The 27,965-nt window shown below is 40.0% G+C and overlaps 2 protein-coding genes across 6 annotated transcripts; one reads left to right on the top strand and one right to left on the bottom strand.

Annotated features, from left to right (window-relative positions):
* Positions 1 to 216: 216 nt before the first annotated feature.
* copz2 (COPI coat complex subunit zeta 2) lies at positions 217 to 27,798 on the bottom strand. Of its 5 annotated transcripts, XR_013802014.1 has the most exons (11): positions 27,675 to 27,798; positions 23,238 to 23,306; positions 22,387 to 22,471; positions 20,789 to 20,880; positions 19,935 to 19,990; positions 18,587 to 18,664; positions 18,403 to 18,454; positions 17,368 to 17,406; positions 16,587 to 16,619; positions 4,455 to 4,565; positions 3,036 to 4,175 (listed from the first exon to the last, which is right to left on the bottom strand). XR_013802014.1 is itself a non-coding variant. In XM_079646580.1 (10 exons), exons 1-10 carry the CDS (start codon positions 27,690 to 27,692, stop codon positions 1,088 to 1,090), a joined length of 570 nt encoding a protein of 189 aa, XP_079502706.1. In that variant the 5' UTR covers positions 27,693 to 27,798; the 3' UTR covers positions 217 to 1,087. The 5 variants fall into 5 exon arrangements, 4 of the variants coding, with proteins under 4 accessions (XP_079502706.1, XP_079502707.1, XP_079502708.1 ...); XM_079646580.1 differs by lacking the exons at positions 3,036 to 4,175; positions 4,455 to 4,565 and adding an exon at positions 217 to 1,135; XM_079646582.1 differs by having other exon boundaries at positions 3,034 to 4,565.
* On the top strand, positions 6,294 to 13,645 carry LOC307017105 (uncharacterized protein). The gene is made up of 3 exons (XM_079646579.1): positions 6,294 to 8,698; positions 8,811 to 9,093; positions 9,194 to 13,645. The coding sequence occupies exons 1-3, from the start codon at positions 8,325 to 8,327 to the stop codon at positions 9,845 to 9,847; spliced, it is 1,311 nt and encodes a 436-aa protein (XP_079502705.1). The 5' UTR covers positions 6,294 to 8,324; the 3' UTR covers positions 9,848 to 13,645.
* Positions 27,799 to 27,965: the final 167 nt, after the last annotated feature.

The raw sequence follows: 27,965 nt of genomic DNA on the forward strand, positions 1-27,965 counted from the left end.
GATTTGTATCCTGATTGGACAGAGAGCAAATTCATTATAAACTAGTGACATGACTGTTTTTCATTGGGATTAAAGCAACAATATTTAAAAAAAATGTGCATTGTAAATGAGATTTGATCTCAATGCTTTTTTATCTGGTTAAATAAAGGTTAAATAAAAATAAAATAATAAAAAATAAATAAGTAAGAAATCAAATCAGAAATAAGACACTGTGAATGAGGACAAATATTTTATTAATCGTCAGTCTCACAACATCCAAATGTAAACAAAATGTCTTTGGCTTTTTTTAACTACGAAAATATTGAATAGCTAGCTTTCAGAAAATACACATTATATTCTTCATAACTCTGTCCATAAAAATATCTGCATTTTTTTTTAACCTTCAATGTCCCTTTGCCTATTAATATTATATGTTTGGATCCTTATTTAGCTTCATAATAATTCAACTTTATAAAAAATGAAGGATTGCCGGACAGTCCCGCAGTAACATGTGGCCACATGGTGCTAACATTTATTTCGTGTCATAACAAGGCTTCATTACATTCCTTTAAAATGCTCTATGAATCTAACTTTACTAAACTCAGCATTTCAGTGCACAAAAGATTTGAACTTATATTTTCGTAAATTACATGTTTCAAATGAAAATACCTTTATCTTGTTATGTGATATTTAATTTTTTTCCAGTATCTATTCTGATTTAAGATGAAAATGAATGTTTACTTCCCTAAATAGATTGTAACATTTTGGGAAAAAGCTGTATTTTTCTTTTGTTTTCCAAATAAAAGTTGATTTCAAAATAAAAGTTATTGGTCACTAACCAAACTTTACAGAAGCACAGCTGGACCCAAGTCTTCTCCTTTCTTTCCCTGATGTCCTTTGGCCCGTCAAATGACAAATCTACAAGAGTAAGAACTAACATAACTCTCTCAAACCAAATAAATTAATACATGTCACACACAATGTAACAAAAGGCCAAACCACAAAATGTCTACTACTGGCTGGTTAGTGCTTTAGAAGCAGCCTCTTGGCTAAAAGGCTTGTAGCCACCTTCTCTTCACTCCTAGACTTAAATAAGAATTAGAACGGGTCATTTCAGTATGGACCATTTGATCTGCTCCTTGGCCGACTGCAGAACCTGGTACACAGAAAGAAAGAACAAAAGAAGATAAGGCAAATATCATGTAGCAAGATGTAATACAGCAACAAAAGAAAATACAGTACAACTTAAAACCTAAACTAGATGAAATATGAAATATAATCAGTGTTTGAATGTATTGATATGTATTACTCTATACTTCACTACATTTATCTGAGAGCCTGTGTTACTTTACAGATTCAGATACAAAAATATACAGTAGATCAACTCATACATGAGCATTGACATACAAGTATAGGTTCAAATACCCAGGTGATGTATACAAATCACTCAAATAGGATCAGATTTACCAGCTGTGATAAACACATGAATGCATCACTTGTTATAATCCAGTAATCTAATATGATACGGAAATGGGCTATTATGCCCATAGGTAAAATAAGACTTTTTATTAGTAACCTATGTCCGTTACTTTCTATTTTGGTAGTAGATTGGTTTTTGGATTTTTACTGAATGCTTCTTAATCTGTGTATCTACCGTCCAATTGTTTTTCTTTATTCAACACGTAAACGGAAGACCGTCTGAGGCCTTTTTGCTTTTTACCTTACTAAATGGTCTAATGGTCCTTGGAGCGAGGGGCGGGGCCAAAATCACGGAAGTGATTTCAAAACAAAAGCACTCGTTTGCTAAAATCACACTTTGAATCACTGCAGTGTCCTGCTGAAGGACCGGTGATTATTATAAACAAGGTGAATTTAGCGATCATACCCCTAAAGGGACATGAAAAAAAAAAAAAAAAACAGAGAGAAAAAGAAAAGTCAGGATAACGTGTTAGTATCTCGTGCGCACGAGATACTTTCTCGTGCGCACGAGTTAGTATCTCGTGTGCACGAGAAAGTATCTCGTACGTACGAGATACTAACCCGTTATCCTGACTTTTTTTTGGGGAGAAAGTTACCGGTGCGCCAAGGAGGAAGTGAAGCGCACAGGACACACCCATTTCATTGCAGACTGTTATGTTTACGTGGGGAAATGACAGTGCATTATTTGAGATATATTTCGTACTCAGACTTCACTTTAAGGACATTTCGGCCAGGGGTGTGTGGTCACTCCAGGAGGCAGCGGGACGTGTAACTCAGAGAAGAGCAGCACCAGCGCTCAAAGAGCTTTTACGCACCGCCTTCTGTGTTTACCTTCATTGAGCAGCTAGAAAGAGTGACCACAGGCCGTTTTAACCACACACACCTCTACACACACACCGAACTGATTACTCCCCCTTTTATTAGTTTTATGGAGGAGATCGCCGGTCATCAGGACGCATGATGGGCGGACTGGGACTAAAAATCAGCCCGGGAATCTCACCCTGCCCAGCCGACGTAAACTGTCAACGGACACACACACACACACACACACACACACACACACACACACACACACACACACACACACACACACACACACACACACACACACACACACACACACACACACACACACACACACACACACACACACACACACACACACACACACTGGCCACTGGCTCTGTGTGTGTGTTCTGAGTGTTTGTTTCCCTATAAAAAAGCTGCGGGGGAAGCAGGTACTCTGCGAGTCACGGACATTAATTCATAGATCACAGCAGACTGGTTTACAAACTCTCCTGTTTTGCCAATCCGGTGCTTAAACCAATAGCTCTACGCCCCTGGCGGCCGAAATGTCCATAAAATTAAGTCTGACTTCAAAATATAGTCTATCTCAAATAATGTATGCTCTGTCATTTCCCCACGTAAACATAACAGTCTGCAATGAAATGGTTGTCTAATGTGTGTTCCACTTCCTCCTTGGTGCATCGGTAACTTTATCAAAAAAAATAAAGTCAGGAAAACGGATTTGTTTCTCGTGCGCACGAGAAACGAATCCGTTTTCCTGACTTTATTTTTTTTTTCTCTCCATTTTTTTTTTTTCCATGTCCCTTTAGGGGCTCCGTACGATCACAACGAAAACGGCCAAGACACATATTGAGCCCAGAAAATGGATGTTATTAAGGGCTGTAAATATAATAAGCCTCTGTCTAAAATGGACAACATTGTTAGGAGATTTAAACTACACAGCGGTTCTGCACTGCGGTCACTCCGCCGTCTCTCGCGTTTTTTTTTCAAATCAGCTGCTCTTCATTATTCCTGCTATATTTGACGAGTGATACAAATATGTTTTACCACAAGTTGTTAAGGAAACTGACACTGTTGGACTCGGTTCTAGTTTGACTTCTACCAGAAATAAAATGAAGTACTTTTGCTGTTTACTTTGTGAGTAATCCTCTGTCAGAGTCCCCTTCATAGTAGCCTACATCATGCATGTTTTCTGCTATCTTTGATGAATGATAAACATATCATTTTACCATTAGTTCCTAATGAAATTGACACTCTTTGACTTTGTATTAGCCTACTACTAACAATACATTGAAGTACTTTGATTGTTTATTGTTTGAGAAATACTCGGTCAAAGTCCTCTACTGAGAACAAAATCAAGCCACTTCTGCTAAGTTTGATGAGGGAATTCCTTTTTGTTGCAATTAGTTCTTCGTGAGATTGATCCTGTTGGACTCAGTACTACTGAAACTACCCCAACAAGTACTATGAGGTACTTACTGTGTACTTTTCCAACAATCCTGTCAATCAGGGCCGTATCCAGGATTTTCTAAATACCGAGGTCCAAACATGCTAGGGGGGTTCGGGGATTTTTAGGATTTTCATGATCTAGTTAGGTGCTTTTTAAGTCCTGTGGGGGGGTCACAAATTGGATAATATATTGATTTCAAACCATGTCAGTGGATGCAGCATAAATTATTTTTGAAAGTGTTCATTGTTACTATTAATGATCTGGACATTTAGAAGGGGCTAAAATGATCACAAAACATTGTCAACATTCATTTTCCATGTCTCTCCCCTTTCCATCTTCTTTTAATCTTCTTTAGTCTCTCTGTCTTCTTCCTGTTCATTACTCTCTCTGTCCTTTACTCTTTCTCTTTGTTCAATCTCTCCCTCGTTGTTTACTTTTTGTTCCTCCTCACTTGTCGCTCCTGCAAGTGAATTAAAAGCAATTCAGCAATTTAGTTAATTTCACTTGTTTGTTTGCATTATTTTTTTTTATTTAAATCTGTTTTGTTTGATTCTCAAAAGAGAACAAAGATGTAAGCAAATGGTGTTTTATACAATTGTATGTTATTATGACATCATAACTGCAATAGATGTATGTTGTTTTAAAATGATGCCTATTGTAAATGAAGACTATTGTTATAGATACATAGATAGAAAAATAGATGGGGTTATTAAGCCTACATACTTTTGTGTGAGTGTACCTGCAGTTCTTTCCTGACTTCCATCCCTTTCTCTCTCTCTCTTTCTCTCTGCCTGTCCTGTCTCTTCCTTACCAAAGCTGAGCTTCGACTGACGTAGTCTTTTCATTATATCTGAGTCAGTGTAAAAAGAAAACAATACAATGTTATATCTTCAATATTTTACTCAAATTGAAATGAAAGAAAAGCATTACAACGTTTGTTAAAAGGTAATCCTTCTGACATTGGATGAATGTAATTAACTTTAGCTCTCTAGCTAGTTTATTCACGCAATTTAAACCAAAGTATAGCCTATAGCTGCAATATAAGTTAGTGTGCATGTTGTCGGGCGTCCACTGACTAACGTAGAGCGTTCACACAGGATCTATTGGTCATATGATATCCTGATGAACAGAAACACAAGCAGCCCGCTGGACACAGATCTCAAGATACTTCATCACTCCTCCGCTGCTCCGATACAAGTCCGGGGTTGCGTTCCGATAATCAAAAAATCAGTTCCTAAGTTCTAACCCTATCTCCTATTCCTTGACCTCTGAGTGAAACGTCACGGGGTTAAGGGATAGTGGATAGGAGAATTCAAAAGGACTTAGGAGAAGAGACTGCGGTACTTTAGAGAATCCGAATGCACTTTCACTATCTGACGTGTTTATGATGCGCCAGCGGACGTCATTGTGTGCGTCTGCTGCTGTGGGGAAACTATGGAAACTACAGTGTTCTATACAGCGGACTACAACATGGATGTTTAATAAGAACGAGGGAGTACTGTAAACTCATCTAGAGACTCTGCACCGTGCTCTGATGCTGTTGTTTTATGCTTTATGAACGGACAACAGAGAAACATATTCTTCATGACCAAAGTTGGAATTTAAATAAAAAAGGAAAGTGAAGCTTTCACCCTCTCCCTCCGGTCCACATTAATACAAATGATCCCAATACGTGTGATCGTATGAAAAGATCTTAAAATCAATACAAATGTATTTATTATAAACGTTAGTACTTAACATCTATCACTGTGTATATCACCATTTAAACATCTTTTAAAAGTTGAACAAACTCCACACAGCTCAGTAAAGAATGAAATGTTGACTTTATTTGATCATTTCAGTAAAAACTAACGTTTATATTTCTCTTTTTGATTATAATACTGATGAACTTACCACATACGTTTTAAAATGCTTAATAAGCACCGTAACGTTCATGATATAATTTCTCGGTCATAATCGGTTGTTTCCGTGAACGGCCGACTGTTGAGTGACGGCAAATGCTGCGGCTGCAATGCATTGTGGGTCAGCATTTTCTCCTCTCCTTTCGTCAAGGGAGGTCCAGTGGTTCCTAAGCTAAAGGAGGTTATAAAGGAAGTTTGAAACCTCCTTTCCTTTCATTTGGAGAATTGGAACGGCACTTAACATGGCTGCCACTGACGTACTTCCGGGTCATTTCACTTGGTTAGGAAGGTTCCTAAGCTAAATGGACTATTGGAACGCAACCCGGGCTGCGGTGGTTTGTTGATTCATGTCGTCTTCTTCTGTTTGCTTTAACCGAGGCTACGTAGTTATGCAGCGCCCCCATCGTCAGTAAATGGAAGTACTACAAAGAACCCAGTTTTATGCAATTATTTCACAAGTTTTGTATACACAGCTCGAAAAATATTACCGAGGTCCGGACCTCGGTGACCTCAATGGTGGATACGGCCATGCTGTCAATGTCCCCTCCTGAGAACAAGAATGCATGTTTCTCTGCTATTTTGAATAAGCGTTAAAAAACCTCTCTTCATGAGACTGATATTGTTGGACAGAGTATTTTAAGAGGATGGTAGACTGCACAATCACACGCTCTGTCACTCTTGTTGGCCTCTTATGATGCTGCTGTCTTTTAATATATAATTATTTCTCAGCCGCTAGTTCGTCACAGATTCTTCAGTCTCATCAGCCTCATCCTTCCATCAGTCCCAGTCAACGCCTCCAGCACACTTCCATTGTCTGACTCCATATGATATTGTCCTGATGCTGTAAGGGTGATGCCCCATGATCACAAAATGACCCCTCTAGAGTCTGAGTGCCAAGGACCTCATTATGTCTGTCATTAATGCTCCATCACCCATTATAACAATTTGCTTTCTTTTCTCTCTTCTCTTAACTGAATAGTCCTGTCTTTATAATACAATGTAAAGTCCTTTTCCTGCACCATTTGAATGCTTCAAAACAGGCATTTTTACTGTATGTGTTTGGAGAAATGATGCAATCAATGGCCCAGAATTGTACTTTATAAACTCTGAATCTTGTGGTGCTCCATTAATTTTATTGTATTTCCTTGAGGCTGGGGAAGATACCATGTTCAACATGCAAATGTTCTAATGCAAGTAAGTATAAGTATAAAATGGAAAAGGAAATAAAATACATTTCATAGGAGGATGTGGATTTATTTTCTCTCACCTTGTAATTACACAATCAAACAATGTATAATTTAGCTCTGGCCTTCACTCACAAAACATTTTGTTGAATTTGGACACATTTTTCGAAGCTCTATTGACTGACATGCAATGACTGGGACTGATGGAAGAATCTGCGAGGAATGAACTAGGAGCAGAGAAATAATCATATTTTAAAAGACAGCAGCATCATCAGAGGCCAACCAGAGTGACAGAGTGTTTCAGTGTGCTGAGGGATAGACCAGCTATCCAGGCCAGACTCTATAGACTTTCCAAGGTGTAAAATGCTGCTGCTGGAGTACTGACTGGAAGTATTGCTGATATCAAGTCTACCATATATCCTCTTAAAATACTCTGTCCAACAATATCAGTCTCATGAAGAAAGGTTTTTTAATGCTTATTCAAAATAGCAGAGAAACATGCATTCTTGTTCTCAGGAGGGGACATTGACAGAGGATTGTTGGAAAAGTACACAGTAAGTACTTCATAGTACTTGTGGGGGTAGTTTCACTAGTACTGAGTCTAACAGGATCAATCTCACGAAGAACTAATGGCAACAAAAAAGAATTCCCTCATCAAACTTAGCAGAAGTGGCTTGATTTTGTTCTCAGCAGGGGACTTCGACAGAGGATTTCTAAAAAAAATACACAGTAAAAGTACTTAAATGTATTGTACTAGTAGGCTAACTACAGTTTTTCTCAATCGCTAAACCCACTATTTAGAATCAAAATTCCTTTCATCAAACCAACAGCACAGCCATCGAAACAGAAAACCATTTCTCTACAACAGTATACCATTTCTCATTGATATCACACAAAATGCAGATGCTAAGCAGTGTTTTGCAAAACAGATCACACAATTCTCTAACTGAAGTTACAATTCTCTACACAAAGATCAAAAATCTGTTGTGTAACTCATGTCTACAAAACAACAAATAATCTTCTCACAGTGGATAACACTTCCTCATAAACTTAGACCATAGCTACACTAATTGACACTTGATGTGCAAAATATTAACACTTGTTATCAGTCAATCACCCCATTGAAAAAGGTAACTCCATGGAATGTACTGTATACCTTACAGTAATGATGTTACATTGAAAACATTTACATGATAGAATTTGCATGACTGTACTTAAAATATTTTTTTAAATGGTGCCGGTAAAGCTATAATAGTGTTGATATGACTTGCATAGGTCTTTGAGATGTTCATATGGGGAGGATTAGCTATAGCTGATACAACATTTTTACAGTCAGTAATTGTGGTCTTTTCCTTTTTGCACATTGAGAAATGTTTTTTTTTGTATTGGGGTGAATTGAGTACTTCACTTCCATGTAAATGAATTGCTCACAGCTGACATCAATGAATTTCCTATAGTAATTGTAATTAGTGAGAATCCTATAAAAGACCTCCCTCGCTTCAGTAAGATGTTTGTGTAAACAAAATGGCTGATCGAGTAGGTAGAGGAGCTCTGAGAGGAAGAAGGAACCCTGTTGTTCAGCGAGGAAGAGGGAGGGCTGATGTTCAGAGAGGAAGAGGGAGAGCTGATGTTCAGAGAGGAAGAGGGAGAGCTGATGTTCAGAGAGGAAGAGGGAACCCTCATGTTCAGAGAGGAAGAGGGAGGGCTGTACGTATGCGTGGTGGAAGAGTTGAAAGGGGACCAATGCGAACAGTAGTTTCGGACAACACCCGTGCAACTATTGTGGACCACGTCATAAACCATGGCATGTCCCTCAGTGAGGCTGGCCAAAGGGTTCAGCCCAATATACCGAGATCAACAGTGGCATCCATTATTAGGATCTTCAGGCACGAAAATAGGTAAGCTACTGTAACCCTTTTTTACAGCACTTCATGCATTTCTATTTTGATGTAGGTTTCGATCACTGTTTTTATATTACAGTACATAACATTCTCAAATATTTATTGATAGAACTGAAAGAGCACCCCGCTCTGGTGGCAGACGAAAGGCCTTTACTCCAGAACAAGAGTCTGCCATTGTTGATATGGTTGTGGCCAACAATGAAATCCGCTTAAGGGAGATTCAGGCCAGAATAATTGCAGACCAGGATGTCTTCAGTAACATTCAGTCTATAAGTGTTGCAACCATTGACCGGGTGTTAAAGAGGCAACACCTCAGAATGAAACAGATCTATAAGGTTCCTTTTGAACGCAACTCTGACCGTGTGAAGGATTTAAGGCACCGGTATGTACAGGTAAGGACCTCAATCACACTGATGGCTTGCCTATATTTTTAGTATGTCTGACTGCTTACAGTAATGTAAAACGGTCCTCTGTTTGTTTCATTTTCTTTAGCGAATGATGGAGCTGGAAGGCAATGCATTACCACATGTTTTTGTATATGTGGATGAAGCAGGCTTCAACCTCTCCAAAGTGAGGAGACGTGGGAGGAACCTTATTGGGCAAAGAGCGACAGTCTTTGTTCCAGGCCAAAGGGGAGGAAACATAACATTGTGTGCGGCTATCTCGACACAAGGCGTCCTTGCTCACATCCCTTTAATGGGAGCATATAACACGCAACGTGTCCTTGCCTTCCTGGATGTCCTGTATGACGGACTTGTGCCACCAGAAGAGAGGGATCAAGTGAGGTCGGTTCACGTGGTCATATGGGACAATGTGGCATTCCACCACTCTCGTGACGTGAGGGCATGGTTTGAGGCTCATCCACACATGGCCATGGAGTTCCTCCCTCCATACTCCCCATTTCTAAACCCCATTGAGGAGTTCTTCTCTGCCTGGAGATGGAAGGTTTATGACCATCATCCTCATGACAGAATGCCCCTTTTGGACGCAATGAATGCTGGCTGTCGGGACATCTCTGCGGAATCCTGTCAAGGGTGGTGTCGACACGCAAGGAGATATTTCCCACGCTGCCTTGCAAGGGAAGACATACGCTGTGACGTAGATGAGGCTATGTGGCCAGACAGACGCCAAAGAGCAGATCAGTAAAGTTATATAGATCTCATTCTCTGCTTTACTGCTGATTTACATCATTTACCCATGTTATTTTTTTCCAGTGTATTGCTATTCGTCTTTTGTTTCTGTTACGGTGCTCTTCTGAAAATGAGACAATAAAAACAATGGCATAGTTACAGTAAGACTCTGTTTTTCCTATATGTAAGTTTGTTTCTCCCAACTTGTCAGTTTTCCGTTCAGTTTCCAATATCGATAGCTTGAGGTTTGTGTATTGATGATTGTAGTCAGTATTTAGTGTGCCACTTAGTAATGACTGTTCAAATAGTCTTCTCATGAGCTGACAAATGTTTGTTTTTGGAGAAGGTATCTGGTTTTGGAAGGGGTATTTTTAGTTTTGAGTGCCTTAGAGCACTTTGCAAGAAATGTATATTGTTATGGTAGAATGGGTTATTATGGTGACCGGAGTTTCAGTTATGAAAACACATTTGTCTCATTAGAGGACAATTTGTTCTGTTTCGATCGACTTATTCTTTTTTGTGACCAGTATTTTCAGTTTTGGTCATGTAAGTGCATTTTGCAAAAGATATTCAGAGTTATGGCAAGTGTGTTTCTGTTTAGATGGCTATGCTCTTGTTTTGAAGAAATGAATTTAGATTCTAAAAAGTGGGTTTAGCGATTGAGAAAAACTGTAATACAAAGTCAAACAGTATCAATTTCATTAAGAACTAATGGTAAAATTATATTTTTATCATTCATCAACGATAGCAGAAAAACATGCATTATGTACTATGGAGGGGACTCTGACAGAGGATTACTCACAAAGTACACAGCAAAAGTACTTCATTTTATTTTTGGTAAAAGTCAAACTAGAACCGAGTCCAACAGTGTCAGTTTTCTTAAGAACTTGTGGTAAAACATATTTGTATCACTCGTCAAATATAGCAGGAATAATGAAGAGCAGCTGACTTGAAAAAACAAACTCGAGAGCATAGCCGTGGGAACATGTTTCAAATGGGGGGTGCTGTGGGGATGACACCAGGGCTGGTTCTGACCAATGTGCTGCTAGGCAAAATTTTAGCTGGCAATGAAAAACCTCTACAAAAGACCAATACACTGCAAAAAGAGAAATATTTTGACATGGTGGACAGCTTATATAACAAGGCTTCAAATGTATTATATTTTATAACATGTTTTAATTGGGGGGGTGGACTTCACATCCTCTAGGGGGGTCCGGGGGTACGCCCCCGGGAAGATTTTTTTATCATTTTAAAGTAAAATGCTTCAATCTGGTGCACTTTGAGCGCCCAATTAGAGAATGATCTAGGGGGTACAACTCTAAACACCCATATGAAAAAGATCGGTTTGCATTTTATTAATCAAATAAGTAGGTATGTGAACATTTCCAATAACCTACCATAGCCAATAACAAATAGATGTAACTTATTTTATTTGTGTTGTTCCTTCATATCTTATTTTACCAGTTAACATTTATTTATTTATGTATATTTTAGAAAATCTCTCCAGTTTTAAACGATATTTTTGGTTTACTGTCCTATAGTATACATTGCAATGATTTCAAACCTGTTTTTATTTATCCTAATAATTATAAAGGTGTGCCTTGGAAATATTTGTTAACATAAATTGTGATCAAAACGTTTGAGACCCACTGAGATAACTTCGACTAAAGTGAACTATCTAAGCCCTCAGAGTCCTTTACCTCACTGAGCCTCTCAGTCTGACAGGAGAGGACTCTCCCTCCACATTATTGTAGAAACAGCTTCTTATATCCGTTAGCGCAGCAGAAGCTAACAACAATCCCCGCCGGTACCGCGGTATCCCCTCTCTCTATCTCTCTCACTTTGGCTGTGAGCTGCGGGTGCCTGCTAAGCCAACATCCCCCACTTTCATCACTTACAGCGCCCATCGTACAGGGCAAATGGAAAATGTAACCGGGGTGAAAAGGGTGTTATCTTTACTTAATTATGAATGTTGTTACATCAAGGCTGAAAATTCGTTTTTTTTTTTATTATATCTTGTGGAAGTGCAGATCCCCTGTCCTCCACCAGGGGGTGCTGCAGCACCCTCAGCACCCCTACTTCCCACGGCCCTGCTCGAGAGGCGTCTGAGTGACCGCAGTGCAGAATCGCTGTATAGTTTAAATCTCCTAACAATGTTGTCAATTTTAGACAGAGGCTTATTATATTTACAATTACAGCCCTTAGTAACATCCATTTTCTGGGCTCAATATGTGTCTTGGCCGTTTTCGTTGTGATCGCTAAACTCACCTTGTTTCCCTTTGTTTATAATATTATCACCGCTTTTGTTTTGAAATCACTTCCGTGAGTTTCGCCCCGCCCCTCGCTCCAATGACCATTAGACCATTTAGTAAGGTAAAAAGCAAAAAGCAAAAAGGCCTCTCGAGCGCTCTTCCGTTTACGTGTTTACAGTTTTTCTCAATCGCTAAACCCACTATTTAGAATCAAAATTCCTTTCATCAAACCAACAGCCCAGCCATCGAAACAGAAAACCATTTCTCTACAACAGTATACCATTTATCATTGATATCACACAAAATGCAGATGCAAAGCAGTGTTTTGCAAAACAGAGATCACACAATTCTCTAACTGAAGTTACAATTCTCTACACAAACATCAAAAATCTTTTGTGTAACTCATGTCTACAAAACAAAATAATCTTCTCACAGTGGATAACACTTCCTCATAAACTTAGACCATAGCTACACTAATTGACACTTGATGTGCAAAATATTAACACTTGTTATCAGTCAATCACCCCATTGAAAAAGGTAACTACATGGAATGTACTGTATACCTTACAGTAATGATGTTACATTGAAAACATTTACATGATAGAATTTGCATGACTGTACTTAAAATATTTTTTTAAATGGTGCCGGTAAAGCTATAATAGTGTTGATATGACTTGCATAGCTCTTTGAGATGTTCATATGGGGAGGATTAGCTATAGCTGATACAACATTTTTACAGTCAGTAATTGTGGTCTTTTCCTTTTTGCACATTGAGAAATGTTTTTTTTTGTATTGGGGTGAATTGAGTACTTCACTTCCATGTAAATGAATTGCTCACAGCTGACATCAATGAATTTCCTATAGTAATTGTAATTAGTGAGAATCCTATAAAAGACCTCCCTCACTTCAGTAAGATGTTTGTCAAGGGTGGTGTCGACACGCAAGGAGATATTTCCCACGCTGCCTTGCAAGGGAAGACATACGCTGTGACGTAGATGAGGCTATGTGGCCAGACAAACGGTAAAGAGCAGATCAGTAAAGCTATATAGATCTCATTCTCTGCTTTACTGCTGATTTACATCATTTTTTTTCCAGTGTATTGCTATTCATCTTTTGTTTCTGTTACGGTGCTCTACTGAAAATGAGACATAAAAACAATGACATAGTTACAGTAACACACTGTTTTTCCTATATGTAAGTTTGTTTCTCCCAACTTGTCAGTTTTCCGTTCAGTTTCCAATATCGATAGCTTGAAGTTTGTGTATTGATGATTGTAGTCAGTATTTAGTGTGCCACTTAGTAATGACTGTTCAAATAGTCTTCTAATGAGCTGACAAATGTTTGTTTTTGGAGAAGGTATCTGGTTTTGGAAGGGGTATCTTTAGTTTTGAGTGCCTTAGAGCACTTTGCAAGAAATGTATATTGTTATGGTAGAATGGGTTATTATGGTGACCGGAGTTTCAGTTATGAAAACACATTTGTCTCATTAGAGGACAATTTGTTCTGTTTCGATCGACTTATTCTTTTTTGTGACCAGTATTTTCAGTTTTGGTCATGTAAGTGCATTTTGCAAAAGATATTCAGAGTTATGGCAAGTGTGTTTCTGTTTAGATGGCTATGTTCTTGTTTTGAAGAAATTAATTTTGATTCTAAATAGTGGGTTTAGCAATTGAGAAAAACTGTAATAAAGAAAAACAATTGGACGGTAGATACACGGATTCTTCTTCCACCTCAGAATATAATACAGTACATTATGAGAAGTCTTGTAAATTATGCAGTTAACTAAGGAAAGCCTGATTTTTGTGTGAGAGAACCATTAAAAACATGTTTGGCCGACAGTGATAATTATTTTCAGATCAAAAATCAGTGTATTACATTTCTACAATGCATAACCAGGGTTTGTCATTTAGAGATGGAAAGCAAATGGTATGCCAATGATAATTATTTGGATGATAAAACACATGTTTGGAGTGAGTGTATACAAGTTGTACAGTGTTGCAGTAGCACTGTTCAAACACTAGGTCACACTCTGTTCACACAGGGACAGGAAGATTTACACGTTTTACATTCTTTTTGAGAAATGTTTTGTTTTGTCCAGCCTCGTGTTTACGATCATGACAAGGATTATTAAGCAGACACATTTTAAAGTGGACCTATCATGCTATATTTGAATAATATAGTGTAGGACCATACCTATATAAACGCATATTTATATTTTTAATTTTTCAAAATACCAAACAGATCATGCATTTTAGCCATTCCTCATTTCGCTCAATTTAACACTGTCTTTGCATGGGCTTATTCTGTGAGAACAGCACCATCTACAGGCCTGGCATATGTACTACAGCGTCTCCAGCGCTTTCGAACGGCGATGTCCGTGGCTGTCTCCTCCTGATTGGTGGAGTTGGCCCAATATCCGTAGTGCCACTTTTGTGATGTCATAGAAGTGTTCAAATCTGTATCAGTCTGTATCAGGTCCGTTGCAGCCCCTTTTCTAGAGATTTGGGTATGGAGGAAAATAGAGAGGGATGTGTTTTCTGACACTTGGTGAGTTCCCTGGAACACCGGGGACACATATTCATATATAAAAGACGTACAAAAGTGCATTTTGCATGATAGGTCACCTTTAAGGTAGGAGTCATTTGGCCTTTTAAAAGACCCCTCTTGATATACAATCAGAGAAGTAAAATCAATTTTTAAACTTTTTCAAACGGCTGATTTAGTTGATCTCAGTGATGTTTCGCATGATCAAATACAATTCCAATAAATTATTCAGTGATTTTCTGAAGGAATAATTCATAAACTTAAAGGTAGGGTAGGTAAGAATGGAGAAACAAGCTCAAGTGCGCTAGAATTTGAAAATACACAACCGGAAAATATCTGCCCCTTCCTTCAGACTTCCTTACAGAGCCCCTCCTCCAACACACACAAGCTCGCACGTGACCAATGAGGGCACGAGAGAAGTTTGTGCACGAGATGGAAGGCTGACAGGCAGGTAGGCCATCCAATTATCTGCCGCGGGTCAGGGCAGATAATTGGACTTGCTTTTTACAGCGCCACGGCTTCCACAGATGAAATATTTGTATATATTTATTGTCAAAGCATGTAATGTATTCATTGCTATCGGGATGTTAAGAGGATTCCATGGAATACAACAAAAAGTGTTTCTGCCCTACCTTTAATACAGGGAAATAACAAGGGTGAATGGTCACTGAGAAACAGAAGTCACTCAAGTCAAAAGAATGTCTAAAATAAGCCTCTTGAGTTCGTTACCAATCTTTTTTTGTCAAATGATGTACATGATCAACTGTAGTTATTTGTATTTCTTAATCAAGACCTTATTTAAGGACGGAGCATGTAGTTCTTAATTTAAACAGCAGGGGGCACATGGAACTGAGAAGCCATTCACTGCAGTGTGGGATGCTGGGAAATGCAGTCACACAAGTCTAAAAACAAACTTCTGCCAAACTGATGCTAATCCTGAATAGCAGGTGTACATTTTAGTATTATATAATCATAATTATTTTCGGAAGCATGGGTACCTTTAACACTTATGATCATTTTTGTGCTATTCTTTAATTAAATGGACATATTCAACGCATGAGTTAGTCATCATCTCAATGTGGTTTTCCCCCAAGCTTAAACACCTCATCAGTAATTAACTAAAACATTTATGTGTCATATTTGCATGTGTGTGCTCGCTCAGTATAAAAACTCCTCCATTTCAAACCCCTACTGTAAGCTTCCGGAGCCTTTTGGGATGTCATGTTTTACTTTAGTGGTGCGGTGATGAAGTATTTTTGTAGGCTGACCCTGAAGTTAGCATCACAAGAGCTCCCTCGACCAAAGTAAATGGGAATCTATGGCAAACACACGTTTATGATACTAACACGTTTTGTTCATAATATCCACATATTAACACCACTTTTATATAGTTGAAGCAATTGCCAAAAGTAAAAAGCTAAGGTTAGGCTAAACCACATAACGGTTGCAACACTTCATATTACCACCGCTAAGCTAAGGCGGCTAATGTTCGGACTGATGGCGTTTAGTGGTCTCACTTAGGGGTATTTACTGATGATTTAATGCCGTAGAACAAAACATAAAAATCTCTTACGCTTGTGTTAACCACAGACCTTATTTTAGGACTCTTACCAAAAACACGTTTAAAAAACCATGGACTTCGAGACGAGGGAACCCGGAAATGCTAAAATCCTAACTTATTTCCAGGTTTAGGATTCATTCCTGCACCACTCTATAGCAGAGTTTCTCAACCTTGGAGTCCTTACCTCCAAACTGCTAGAGCAATGAACCTATTGTAAATATTGCGTAACCTATTGTTTTGTGTTCTCCTACACATGCTAGTCATTCTAAATTCAATTTATCTGACCTTTAGACACTTCTAACAGAGTGCAGTAGCTCAGTAGTGATAGTATCATAAGTGTTAGGCAGAACAGAGCAACGTGCGGTGTGCAGTGAAGGCTGGTGTGAAGTTAGACTTACGTTAGTGGTCAGAGCCAGCTTCTCTGTTATGTGCTGTCAGGAAAGCAACAGATACAGAACAGCTTAGAGCATGAGCACACACACACACATTCACATGCACATGTTCATTTCTGCACACCAGCAGAAAGCAGAAAAAGGGAAGCACATCAGAAAAACACTGTTGTGGTGATGGAATGTTATTCAATCTAGCAGAGGAGTGATCACTTTTACATCTGTGAAGAATTAAGGGAGCTACAGTGCTTAACCCATTTAGTATCCATCATCCATTCTAGCTGCTAGCTTAACATGCGTGGTTAGCAAAAGCGTTGGCATGCAGCCGGGTGAGTTAATTTTCCAGAAAGCAGTGAGCTATTGTTGTCACATTACACAAGCACACTTAATGATAAAGGTATGACAAAGAAGCTAATAACAAGCTAATAATAAGCATAAGGTCCACATGCAATGTGCACAGTGAGCATTATGTGTGTGTATGAGTGGCTGATGTTTCATGCGCATAGAACTTGGTCATATCAAGTCAGACATGTTTTTAGCATTTGCATTTATGATAAATGTGGAGTTTGTCATTTGTGCCCTTTTTGTTCCTTTTTTCCTAACTTCCGAGCAGGAATACGTTAAACAGTAAAACAACAAAACATTATAGCACCCCTTGTTGCTGGGAAATGTGTTCATTAATATACAATATGTGTGTTTCTGTGTGTTTTTTAGTGCACTTAATAAATGTTTGTTTGTCATTTGCATGTTTGTACACATTTAGTGTCATTAAGGTGTAGGAGTGTGTTACCTGGGCCACGCTGTGTTCCGATAATGGGTTGTCATCCGCCTGTACAACAAAATGACATTATTATGGAAAAAGGAAAATGCAAAAATGATGCAAACTGCTTGATACACACTCACAACTCAGAAGTAGAGCAGCACAAACAGGACTAGATCAGATATAACATCATATAATGTAGAGACATCCACAGCCAATTACAACCCATATGTGAATGAATAGCAACGCAATAGTGTGGTGCAGGATTCAGTCCTAAAACCTGGAAAATGAGTTAGAATTTCTGAACTTCTGGGTTCCCTCGTCTTAAAGTCAATGGCTTGTTGAAAATGTTTTTGGTTAGATTCAAGCTTGAGCGATTTTAATGTTATACATGTTAAACATCAAATATGTAAGTTTGTACCCCACTGACATATAGATGTCGGCAACATGTCATCACGCCACACATTAGCTGCCTTTAGCTTAGCGGTGGTGACGTGAAGTTGTGCGACTGATGTAGTTGGTTTGCAGTAGTACGTTTGTTATTTACTTCTGGAGATTGTATTTATGCTTAAACTATTATACATTTTTTGTTATTAGTATGTGTATATGATCCTGTGTAAAAGTGTAAATATCATAAATGCTTGTGTATAATATCGCCATTGCGATGCTAAATCAAGGATCGGCCTATACAAATACATCATCACTGCACCACTCTATTGGCTCCTTGCTATGAGCTTGAACTATTTTAATTGTTGTTGTTTTTCAAATGTGTTTTATGTCGTTATTGCATTGTTGAGGAACCTGCTGTGACCCAAGTTTTTCATTCATTACATACTACACCGTAGTTGTGTATACGATATGACAATAAACCTTTGAATCCCTATCTGTGATGTAAATAACAAGTTCGAAGCCAGAGGCTGGCTCTGACATTAGCTGACCAATCAGAAGAGTAAGATTGGCGCGTGAGGTTGAACAGGACACGCTAACAGCTTCTTTATATGGTTTCTGTTCACATGAAATCAATGAACACGTGTTACAACGTAGAGTGACTGACAGTCTTCTTACCCTGTAGTTGACCTTCTGTAGGACCTGCTGCGGGTCACTCTCCAGGATCACCCTGGCGACGGGATAAAAAATAAGCGTGACTTTATAGACAAAACAATTCAAATGAATAAAGGACTAATTGAGCAAAGCTAATTCCTATGTTAGTTTGTTGAGTACATCCAAACAGCTGCACACACTGTCTTACCCTCCATCAATAATTTCATCCACAACCAGTAACACTCCCTCCATGTTGTCCAGTAAACACCTCCGCTCCACGTTTTTCCTGCAGAACAAATCGAACAATCTTGATTATATTACTATTACAATCTGTATTTCACATGGCCTCAACTTAACATAAAGGAACAGTTTAATATTCTATAAAACACGTTGGATGCTTGAGCAAGACGCTTAGCTTAGCAGCATCACTGTTATCAGGGGGAAAAGCTAGCCAAGTCAAATATTTTGTATAAAAGTAAACAGGAAAATTTGTGGTTTTATTGGGATTCGGTAAAGGCATTTCTTTAAGAAGGAAACAATGTAAACACAGTATAGCTTAAAGCAGTTTGGCTCTGTTAATTTGTAGCAGTAAGCTAACGTTAGCAATCAACTTATTTATCAACTCCAAATGTGCTTCACAGCAAATACATTTTAACGTTGTTTTTTAGGATGTCGTTTTTCGGGAGGTGGATAAGACATTTTCTATTTAAAAATGTCAAACATTTATATCAGGGTCATTCCTCGTGTGGTCAATGGCTGGAGTGTAATTTAACATGAACAACACCTGTTTCCTAAGAGGTGCTTTGTAAAATATTAAATATGTATCTAAAAATGAGCACCAGGTGTTATTTTGTCATCATTCAGCTACCTAATTGTGAAACCTTTACAAAGTTCTGTATTTTAATTTAAAAATGGAGACCTATCTGAGAGGCTATGGTGGGGGGATGGCAATGTTCAGAGGCTGCATGCATGACAGTGCTTTATGATCATTGTAGTGCACATACTTGTCAACCCTCCCGATTTCATTGCCCTCTCCCGGTTTCCTCCCGGGGTCATATTTCTCCCGCATTTCACCCGATTTCTGACAAAGTCAGATTTACACACAACTGTTTCCACTCGGACTTTAATACAGCTACACCATTGTTTGGTTTCCATGGTAACATGTCTCTTTAGTAGCGCGCGCAAATCAAAGTCTGAGAGGGTGAGGCAGATATTCACAGAAAACAGAACAAGAATCGACAACTACTCTACTCTCTGCTCACTCCTTTCCTGTAAAATACAGGTCCAGCCCACACATATGCTCCATCAAGGACGGTGCTACAGGCCGCAAAGCAGTGCACTTACAACTACAATAAGCATGTTAATGTTAATCTAACAGCTCCGGCGATCCACTAGCACCCCCAATTTTGCATTTTGAAATGCTCCCGATTTCTGAGGTCTAAAGGTTGGCAAGTATGGTAGTGCATGTGTATGGAATATACACAGAATATAAGTCTGTAAAAAAAAATATTATTATTCTGCGCCATAAATCTGTCAGACACCACAAGAGAGTTTACCTGAGGATCTGACTGAGGGACTCAAACAGGCAATTCAGTACGGACATCAGCATCAGCTAGAGAGATAACAAGAAAATAATGCTTGAGCTAGATTCTGAAGACACACTTACGTTTTTTATTTATTTCACAACAACATTCAATAACAGGCTTAAAATCCCCCATTGATTGATATGGTGTGTTCACATATTATTGCATATTAACACATCCAGCATAGACAGAGCAACACCTGCATTCATCTGTGTCATGTGTACGTAAAATGAATGTTTTGGCCATTTAGAAGGCGGCAGCTGAAAACCCTTAAAATAAAAATACACTTCATTTCATTTCAAAACTTTATTTATCCAGGTGTATCCCATTGAGATCATAGATCTCTTTTTCAAGGGGGACCTGCTCAAGTAGGTTCCACATGAAACATAACAAACATAAACAGAACAACAAAAGGACATCTTACAACTTAAACTTTGTAAAGGTTGCAGCAGCCAACATGCTGGCACATTTATTTTAGCTCTATGTTTGGTCTCCACCACCTCCTAAGGGAAGCTGCTCAATGCTCCTGGTTGTTCCCCAGTTAGTCTCTGTCTGCAGTCTGGGGTTGGACAGGTAGCTCAGTGGCTTAGTCAGAGCCTTCTCAACAGGTGAAGCAAGTGTTACTGCATGAAATAAAAAAAAGCCCTCCCAGCTACATTGAGTGTTCAGTGTCTGTGAACGGGTTAATGCTAATGGTGTTGTAAAGTTCTTTGAATTTATACCTTCACACACTGTAATAAAAATCCTTTAAAATACCATTCATTTATCGTTATTTACCTATAAAAATGCACATATTACCTTCATTTCATCAACTATTTTGTACCTACCTCATTCTCCTGAGCACTTCCCGCAACGTAGAAGAAGAGATCTATACTGCTCTTATAGACGATGGTCATGCCCTCCAGGAACGCTATCTCATCTGCAGAGAGAAGAAGAAAGGGATGGGTTCACATCTCTTCTCATTTCATTTCAAACCTTTATTCATCCAGATTGTCCCATGAGATCATAGATCTCTTTTTCAAGGGAGACCTGCAGCAATTAGGTTCCACATGAAACATAAAACAACATAAAACAATAGAGGATATCATACAACATATTTACAAGCTACATTTACATACTTATCAACATTTACAAATACCCATAGTTTCAAAGAGCATTTCATTTAGCCTAGCTTTAAAAACATTCAGAGGAATAACATTTTTCAGTTTCAATTTTAGCTGTAGACTGTTCCAAGCAAGTGGAGCTGCGCACATAAAAGCTGTCTTACCTAAGACAGTCCTTGCTCTTGGCACATCTAACAAGACTACATCATGCGATCTCAGACAATAGCTGCTTGCAACTCTCTGTGTTATCAGAGAGCAGATGTAATACGGGAGTTTACCCAACATGGCTTTATAAATAAACGTGTACCAAGGACTGAGCCTACGTACAGTAAGTGATGGCAAACCTGCCTTGGCATACAGGGTACAGTGATGTGTAAGTGCTTTACAATTAGTGACAAATCTCAGTGCACTGTGATAGGCGGCATCTAACTTGTTCAGGCAATGGGCAGGTGCATTCATAATTCATATAGACCAGATCACCATAGTCCAGCACAGGTCAAAAGTTCACAGTGACTAGCCTTTTCCTGGCCTCAAGCGAGAAACAGGACTTGTTCCTGTAGAAGAAACCTAGTCTAACCCTCAGCTTTTTAAGCAGGTTATTGACCTGAAGTTTAAAAGTGAGACAATCATCAAGCCAGATGATTCACATAATAATAAAGATATGGAAAGTCTGAGGGATGAATGTTAAAAGAGGGAGGAAAGGGGGAAGGAGAAATATAGAGGGAGATGACCATGAGAGGAGGCAATAGAGAAGGGACAGGATAAAGAAAGGCAGGAGGAAGTAAAGGTAGGAAATGTGTAATAAAATTAAATTAAAAAAAACACATTTGGCAGGAAGCAATGAAGGAGGTGAGGGAAAATAAGAAAAAGAAAATGGGGTCATTTGTAGAACAAGAAAAGAGAGAGGGAGACAACTGATGCTTGCGGGAGGGAGGAGCGGGACAAAGGGAGGGAGGGAAAGGAGATATAGCTTGATATGGGAGAAAAAAAGAGGAGAAAAGGAGTAATGCAGGAGGAGTCTAGAATAAAAGAAGGATGATGATAAGAAGGCCAGGGGCAGAGACTCAGGTATCAGCTGAGGAGTATCCGTCATCTTTCCCTGAACAGACAATAAATGGTTTAAACGCTAGCAGAAAATCCAAAAGTCACTGGATTTTCAAGGTTTACTAACATGTTAGGCCTAGTACTACTGCAGCACGGTTTGGCTGCATAGTGGAGATAAAAACTAGTGTTGGCTAACAGCAGGTGGAAGGAGTAACAGGTGACATTGGAGATGTGTGTGAGTGTACAGTAGAACACACAAGCAGGGCACATCAACTTACTGTCTGCTTTGTGAGTCTTGTTGAAAATGTTGCTCTCAAAGGTCTTCTGTTCCTTCATGGAGGGGTAGAGCTCAGGGTCGTAGTACTGAAACACACACATAAACACTGCTGGGTTAAGGCTTTTATCAACTGAACACGATACAATGATGCTTTGTCAGTTTAAGTGTGACATTTTTGTCCAGTGCCTTGCTCAAGGGCACCACGGCAGGGCAGGAGGTGAACTGGGACCTCTCCAAGTAGCAGTCCACACTCCATATTTTAGATCTGGTCGGGGACTTGAACCGGCGACCCTACAGCTCCCAGTCCAAGCCCCTACTGACTGAGCCACTGCCGGATGCAGCTTCACTCTGGAATTTTTTGTTGAATAGAATTTGAATCCCTAAAATCTTCATCAAATCACATCCTGTTTTGGATAAATATACATAATTTCTAATTAGCTATAGTCTTTAAATGTATTTCTCTGAGCTGTTGGTAGTGGCCGAGTATACCATGAGGGAATCCCGAGAAACGCTATAGCAGCTTTACTTTCTGTAAATTAGTTTCACCTCTCATCATTCAATGTTCACTCTCCTAAAACACTATAAGAGTGAGACATAAGATCCCCTTATCGAACTCTTGGGAAGAGAGCAAAAATTGCATATTTCTTAAATATTGAAAGTTGCATTTAAAAGTAATGTTAGACTCAAATGTGGCTTGGGAGTCCACATACCAAAGACTTTGTGGTTTTAGGACTACAACATTTTTTACATTCACATTTAAGCTTCGGATGGTCCACTGTAATGTTATATTAGGATGAATGTGCAGTTAATGGACCCAAACATCTGAAGAACCCTCCCTGCTGTGGTTCTTACCTTTGACAAAAGTCTGTTGCCATCATTGTCCAGAATGAAAACAGCTTTCACTGTGTAGAGAGAAGGTTCCTGCAACAACACACAGAGAGGACATCTTTAATATTTGCTGAGTCACCTCAGGGAAACTTCTGGTTCAGGGAGAGGTTTACTTCATCAAAACACAGATACATAATAAGTGTGTTGGATCAAACTTTATTATCAAACAGCTTTTCCAGCAACACCCTGTGCACACATGAGCCGCCCGTTCCAACCATTTCAACACTCGTCTGTTTCATTTCTGCAGACCTCAAGGCTTTTATTATGTTAGTTCATTCAGCTTTGTAGTGGAATTTCATTCACAGCAAGGGAGATGAACATAGACCATCCATCCATCCATCCGTCAGTCCTTCAGTGTGAAGAGTTTTCAGAGCCGGGACAAAGTTCTGTTATGCACTGACTAGCATAGATTCACAGTCGGAGTGTATCACAGAACTTAGACCAGGAACTTAACATCCAATATCCAACTTTCTCAGCTGGCATTACCATGGTTACAACAACGGAAAGAATGGGCCCCTCCTCCTTGTATCAATCCAGTTCTCTTTATACGTCCATGAATCAAAATATTGGCTTGGTAGACATTTTACAGTATGAAATAAATGCACTCCAGAAGTTTGTCAAGACTCAAGGATGAGACACATGAACATATGTAAGAAAACTCCACAGAGAAACTTTAGGTAACAACTAAAAACGTCTGTCCTACTTAAACTCTTCTAACTTTTAAATGTTTTAATAATGACCATTGTCACTCCAAATGGTTAGTATAACAGCATGCTAGTTGGATCAGTTGGGTCCGTCAACCGTGCAGTTTTGAGGTTTAATATATCTCACTACTGTACAGGACTAAGGTTTAACTTCCTCACTAATGATTGTCGGTCCTGTCCTCAGGGGAGTCGCTCTTAACATGAAATGACGGAGGATGATAAACACACCGTATCACTAAAATGACTGCTTGAAATACGCAGCTAGATGGTTAACAAATAAATTCAGCATATTGTATATGTTAAATACCTAAGAAAAACACGACGTCACTGGAGGTGACTGTCTATCCGAAGAACTAATAAATGAAATACATACCAACATCAGCACTAGTTTCAGAGTTTCCGGATCGCCGGAGCTGTATTAGATTAACATTAACATGCTTATTGTAGTTGTAAGTGCACTGCCTTGCGGCCTGTAGCACCATCCTTGATGGAGCATATGTGTGGGCTGGACCTGTATTTTGACAGGAAAGGAGTGAGCAGAGGGTGGAGTTGTCCATTCTTGTTCTGTTTACTGTGACTATTTTCCTCACCCTCACAGACTTTCAGTTGCGCGCGCTACTAAAGAGATGCGCTACCATGGAAACCAAACAATGGGTGTAGCTGTATTAAAGTCTGAGTGGAAACAGTCCTGAGTAAATCTGATTTAGTCAGAAATCGGGAGAAATGCGGGAGAAATATGACCCCGGGAGGAAACCGGGAGAGGGCAATGAAATCGGGAGTCTCCCGCGAAAATCGGGAGGGTTGGCAAGTATGTAGAGAGTTGCTACTTTTCTGGGGAGGAAAAGGTTCCAATTTCTGATTGACTGGGCAAAGAGCAAACCACGCCCCGTAAACCGCCGAAAAGTTTTTGTGAAGCCGCCATTTTATTAGCTCGCATTCGCATTATTAGCATTAGCCCAGCGCACCAACGGAGAGAACGGAGAGAGACTAAATTATGGAAAAACAAAAGAAAACATGGGAGCGGTGGAGTGATGAGGTACATAGCCGCGGGAGGGGTGCTGGGGGCTCTGCAGCACCCCCTAGAATCTGGAGAATCACAGAACGACCGGCCGCTGACGGCTGGCTCGGTTCGCTCACGGCCGGCACCGCTCTTAATGTGTTTTTAAACGCCACCATTGAAGCTGCGCTGACAGGCGACAGCAAGGCTTCCCCCCCCCCCGTTGACAGTTCGCCACACCCCCTAAGTAAAATGACTTCCCGCGGCTATGGATGAGGAGGTGTCGGCGCTTCTGGCGATTTACTCGGAAGGTTTCAGTAGAGTCAACTGAAGCCAGTCCCCAACTCTGGGGACTTCCGGCCGGGGACTTCGGGTGGCAGTATACGGCGTGAAGTTGTTTGCGGCCTGCCAGTAAACCCAAAGCAGCAGAAGAAGAAGTGACGTCAGCGGCTTCATTTGCCTAATCCTCCCGAACGGCCCGTCTACACAGCAGCGTTAAAATATCTTCCAACGCTTCTCTGCCAATTGACTTTGAATGGGGTGACGTCACTTTGCCTCGCTTTTCGCCGAACTGCATTGTGGGGAAGCAAAGCGAAGATTTCCAGGATTTCCAGGATTTTCAGGATTCAAAAGTTGAGCAATGTTCAACTTTTGAAGCTGAGGTTGAAGCGTCAGCCAATCAAATCCCGTTTATGCAAATCTGACAGTACAAGCGCTAGCCAATCAAACCGCGTGCAAGCTGGGAGAGCCAGACCACAGTTAATTTTCTATATTCCTGAAAATGGAGGAGAAATTAGTTATTGCGGTAGCAAATCACACGGTTCTTTATGACCAGTCGCTAATAACTTACCAGGATACAAACCGGAGGAACCAGGCATGGAGGAAGGTGGCAGAGACAGTGGGTGAAACTGGTAGGTTTTCGCCTGTTTGGGAATTTTATATCCAGTTTACTTCGTTTTAACATTGCTATTGCTTTGTATGTCGGGGGCGGGAGATTCATGTGATTGGTTGTTGGTCGCGTTGCTCGCAAAAAATCCCCAAACTTTCAGACACGCCCAGCTCCAAGATTTTTTTAAAGCTGCTGTGTGGACGGGCCGTAAGGGATTTATTCCGGTGTGAACGCGATTTACTAGATTATTCCAGGAAACAAAAGTTCCGGGGGAAAGTTCCGGGAACTATTCCTGGGAAAAGTACTTGGTGTGAAAGCGCCTTACGATAAATAATTGTGCTGAGACCTGGTGTAGGTCAGTTTCTACGTAATGCCCCCATAAATTATGCAAAAATCAAATCAAAATCATTTTCTACTTAAAAATGATTGCATAATATGTTTATCTGCATACTTTCTGAGAGTTCCAGGAGGACGTTACAACTCTTCTATCGTAAATATGTATGAAAACGCTCAACAGCAGCTGCATTTCTTAAAGGTCCCATGTCAAGCTTTTCTGGTTATTACCCGTCCCCTTGTGTGTTATGTAGCTTTTTATGCATGTAAACGGTCTGCAAAGTCACAAACTCTCAAGGTACACCCTGTAGCGAGTACAACTCTAACACAGAAAAGACGTGTCTGCGCCCCAAATGCTGCCCCAAAACTGCTATTGGCACAGGTCGCCAAGAGAGAATGGTTAGAAAAAAGACAGACAATTTGCATCCATGTGGAATAAGAGAAGTTGAGACCGATGTTCATGTTTCAAAAGCCGTCCAAAGTACAAAGAAATAAAAAATAATTTCAACCAGAAAATCCCATATTTTCTGACCCTCAAAATAGAGCCTATTTCACAATATTCTGTCACAAAGCAAGAAATGCTCCAATGCAAATCACTTTTCATTGTTTTAGCGTTGTTTTCTTATTTAGTTTTCTTTCAAATTCATTATTCACATGTTTGAACCATAACGTCATGACAATACAACCATAAAGCAAAATCGAAAATGTAGAGAGGGAGGGAGAGAGAAATAGAGAGAGAGAGAGAGAGAGAGAGAGAGAGAGAGAGAGAGAGAGAGAGAGCGAGAGAGAGAGAGAGAGAGAGAGAGAGAGAGAGGGGTGGACGTGGCACTCTCTGTTCTACACGTCAACCGGTCTGTGCACATATGCTCCCCACAAGCACACATTTAACTACGCCATGTGTGATGTGTAGACAGACAGACAGACAGACAGACAGGACTGGGTCTCAGACTGGGTCTCTGACTAATTCTCGGACTTAGTCTCGGACCGGGTCTCAAGGTGCGCCTGTTGATCCTCCTGTTGCGCTCTGACTGGTCTCTCGGTGATAAGTGGATATCAGCAGCGGCTCGCACTCTCTATTATAATGGAGTTAAGTTAACACGCTATAAATTATCGCACTGTATCCAGCACGGTTTCTACTATTATTACACACATAGAAGAAGAAAAAGTGTATCTATCCCAGCTGGTCGAGAAACAGTGCGGTCAGGCCTGCGCATTCACAGCAACAGGATCAGGTCACACTCACGGTCATTAATTAAGGAATAACTCAACCTGTCCCTGATTTAAGAACAGTCTGCAGACCCCCAATCCCCCCTCACCCCTCCAATCGAATCAGCCAAAATGCAACAGATGTCCCCCCCCCCCCCTGCGCTATAATAAAAGCAGTGGAGAATGCACAAACTGCAGAGCATAAACAGCACCGGGACAGCAAAGTGAAGGAGCCGGTGCCCCGGCCCGGTGTCACGGCGGAGAGCTCTTACCGGAGACGTGGAGTCCATCGCTGCTCGCTTTCTCGATCGGTGTGTTGACGTGGACAGCGCTGAGCTGTCACACCGAGATCAGCGCCCGGGCGCAGTCCCGCTACGCAGAAGCAAAGCGCGCTCCCGACCGTCTTCCTTTTCTCGCTCTGAGCGGCCTTTCAAAATAAAGGTCCCTGTGCTCCTCCAGGGGGTACCGTACCATGGGTTACATTTAATATCAACAATCTAAAATATAAAGTTGTGACATGGTGTATTCTATTTTTCAACAAATTCCAGAAAAAAGAAATACTT

Source organism: Notothenia rossii, assembly GCF_949606895.1.
Source record: "Notothenia rossii genome assembly, chromosome: 8".
Classification (NCBI taxonomy): Eukaryota; Metazoa; Chordata; class Actinopteri; order Perciformes; family Nototheniidae; genus Notothenia; species Notothenia rossii.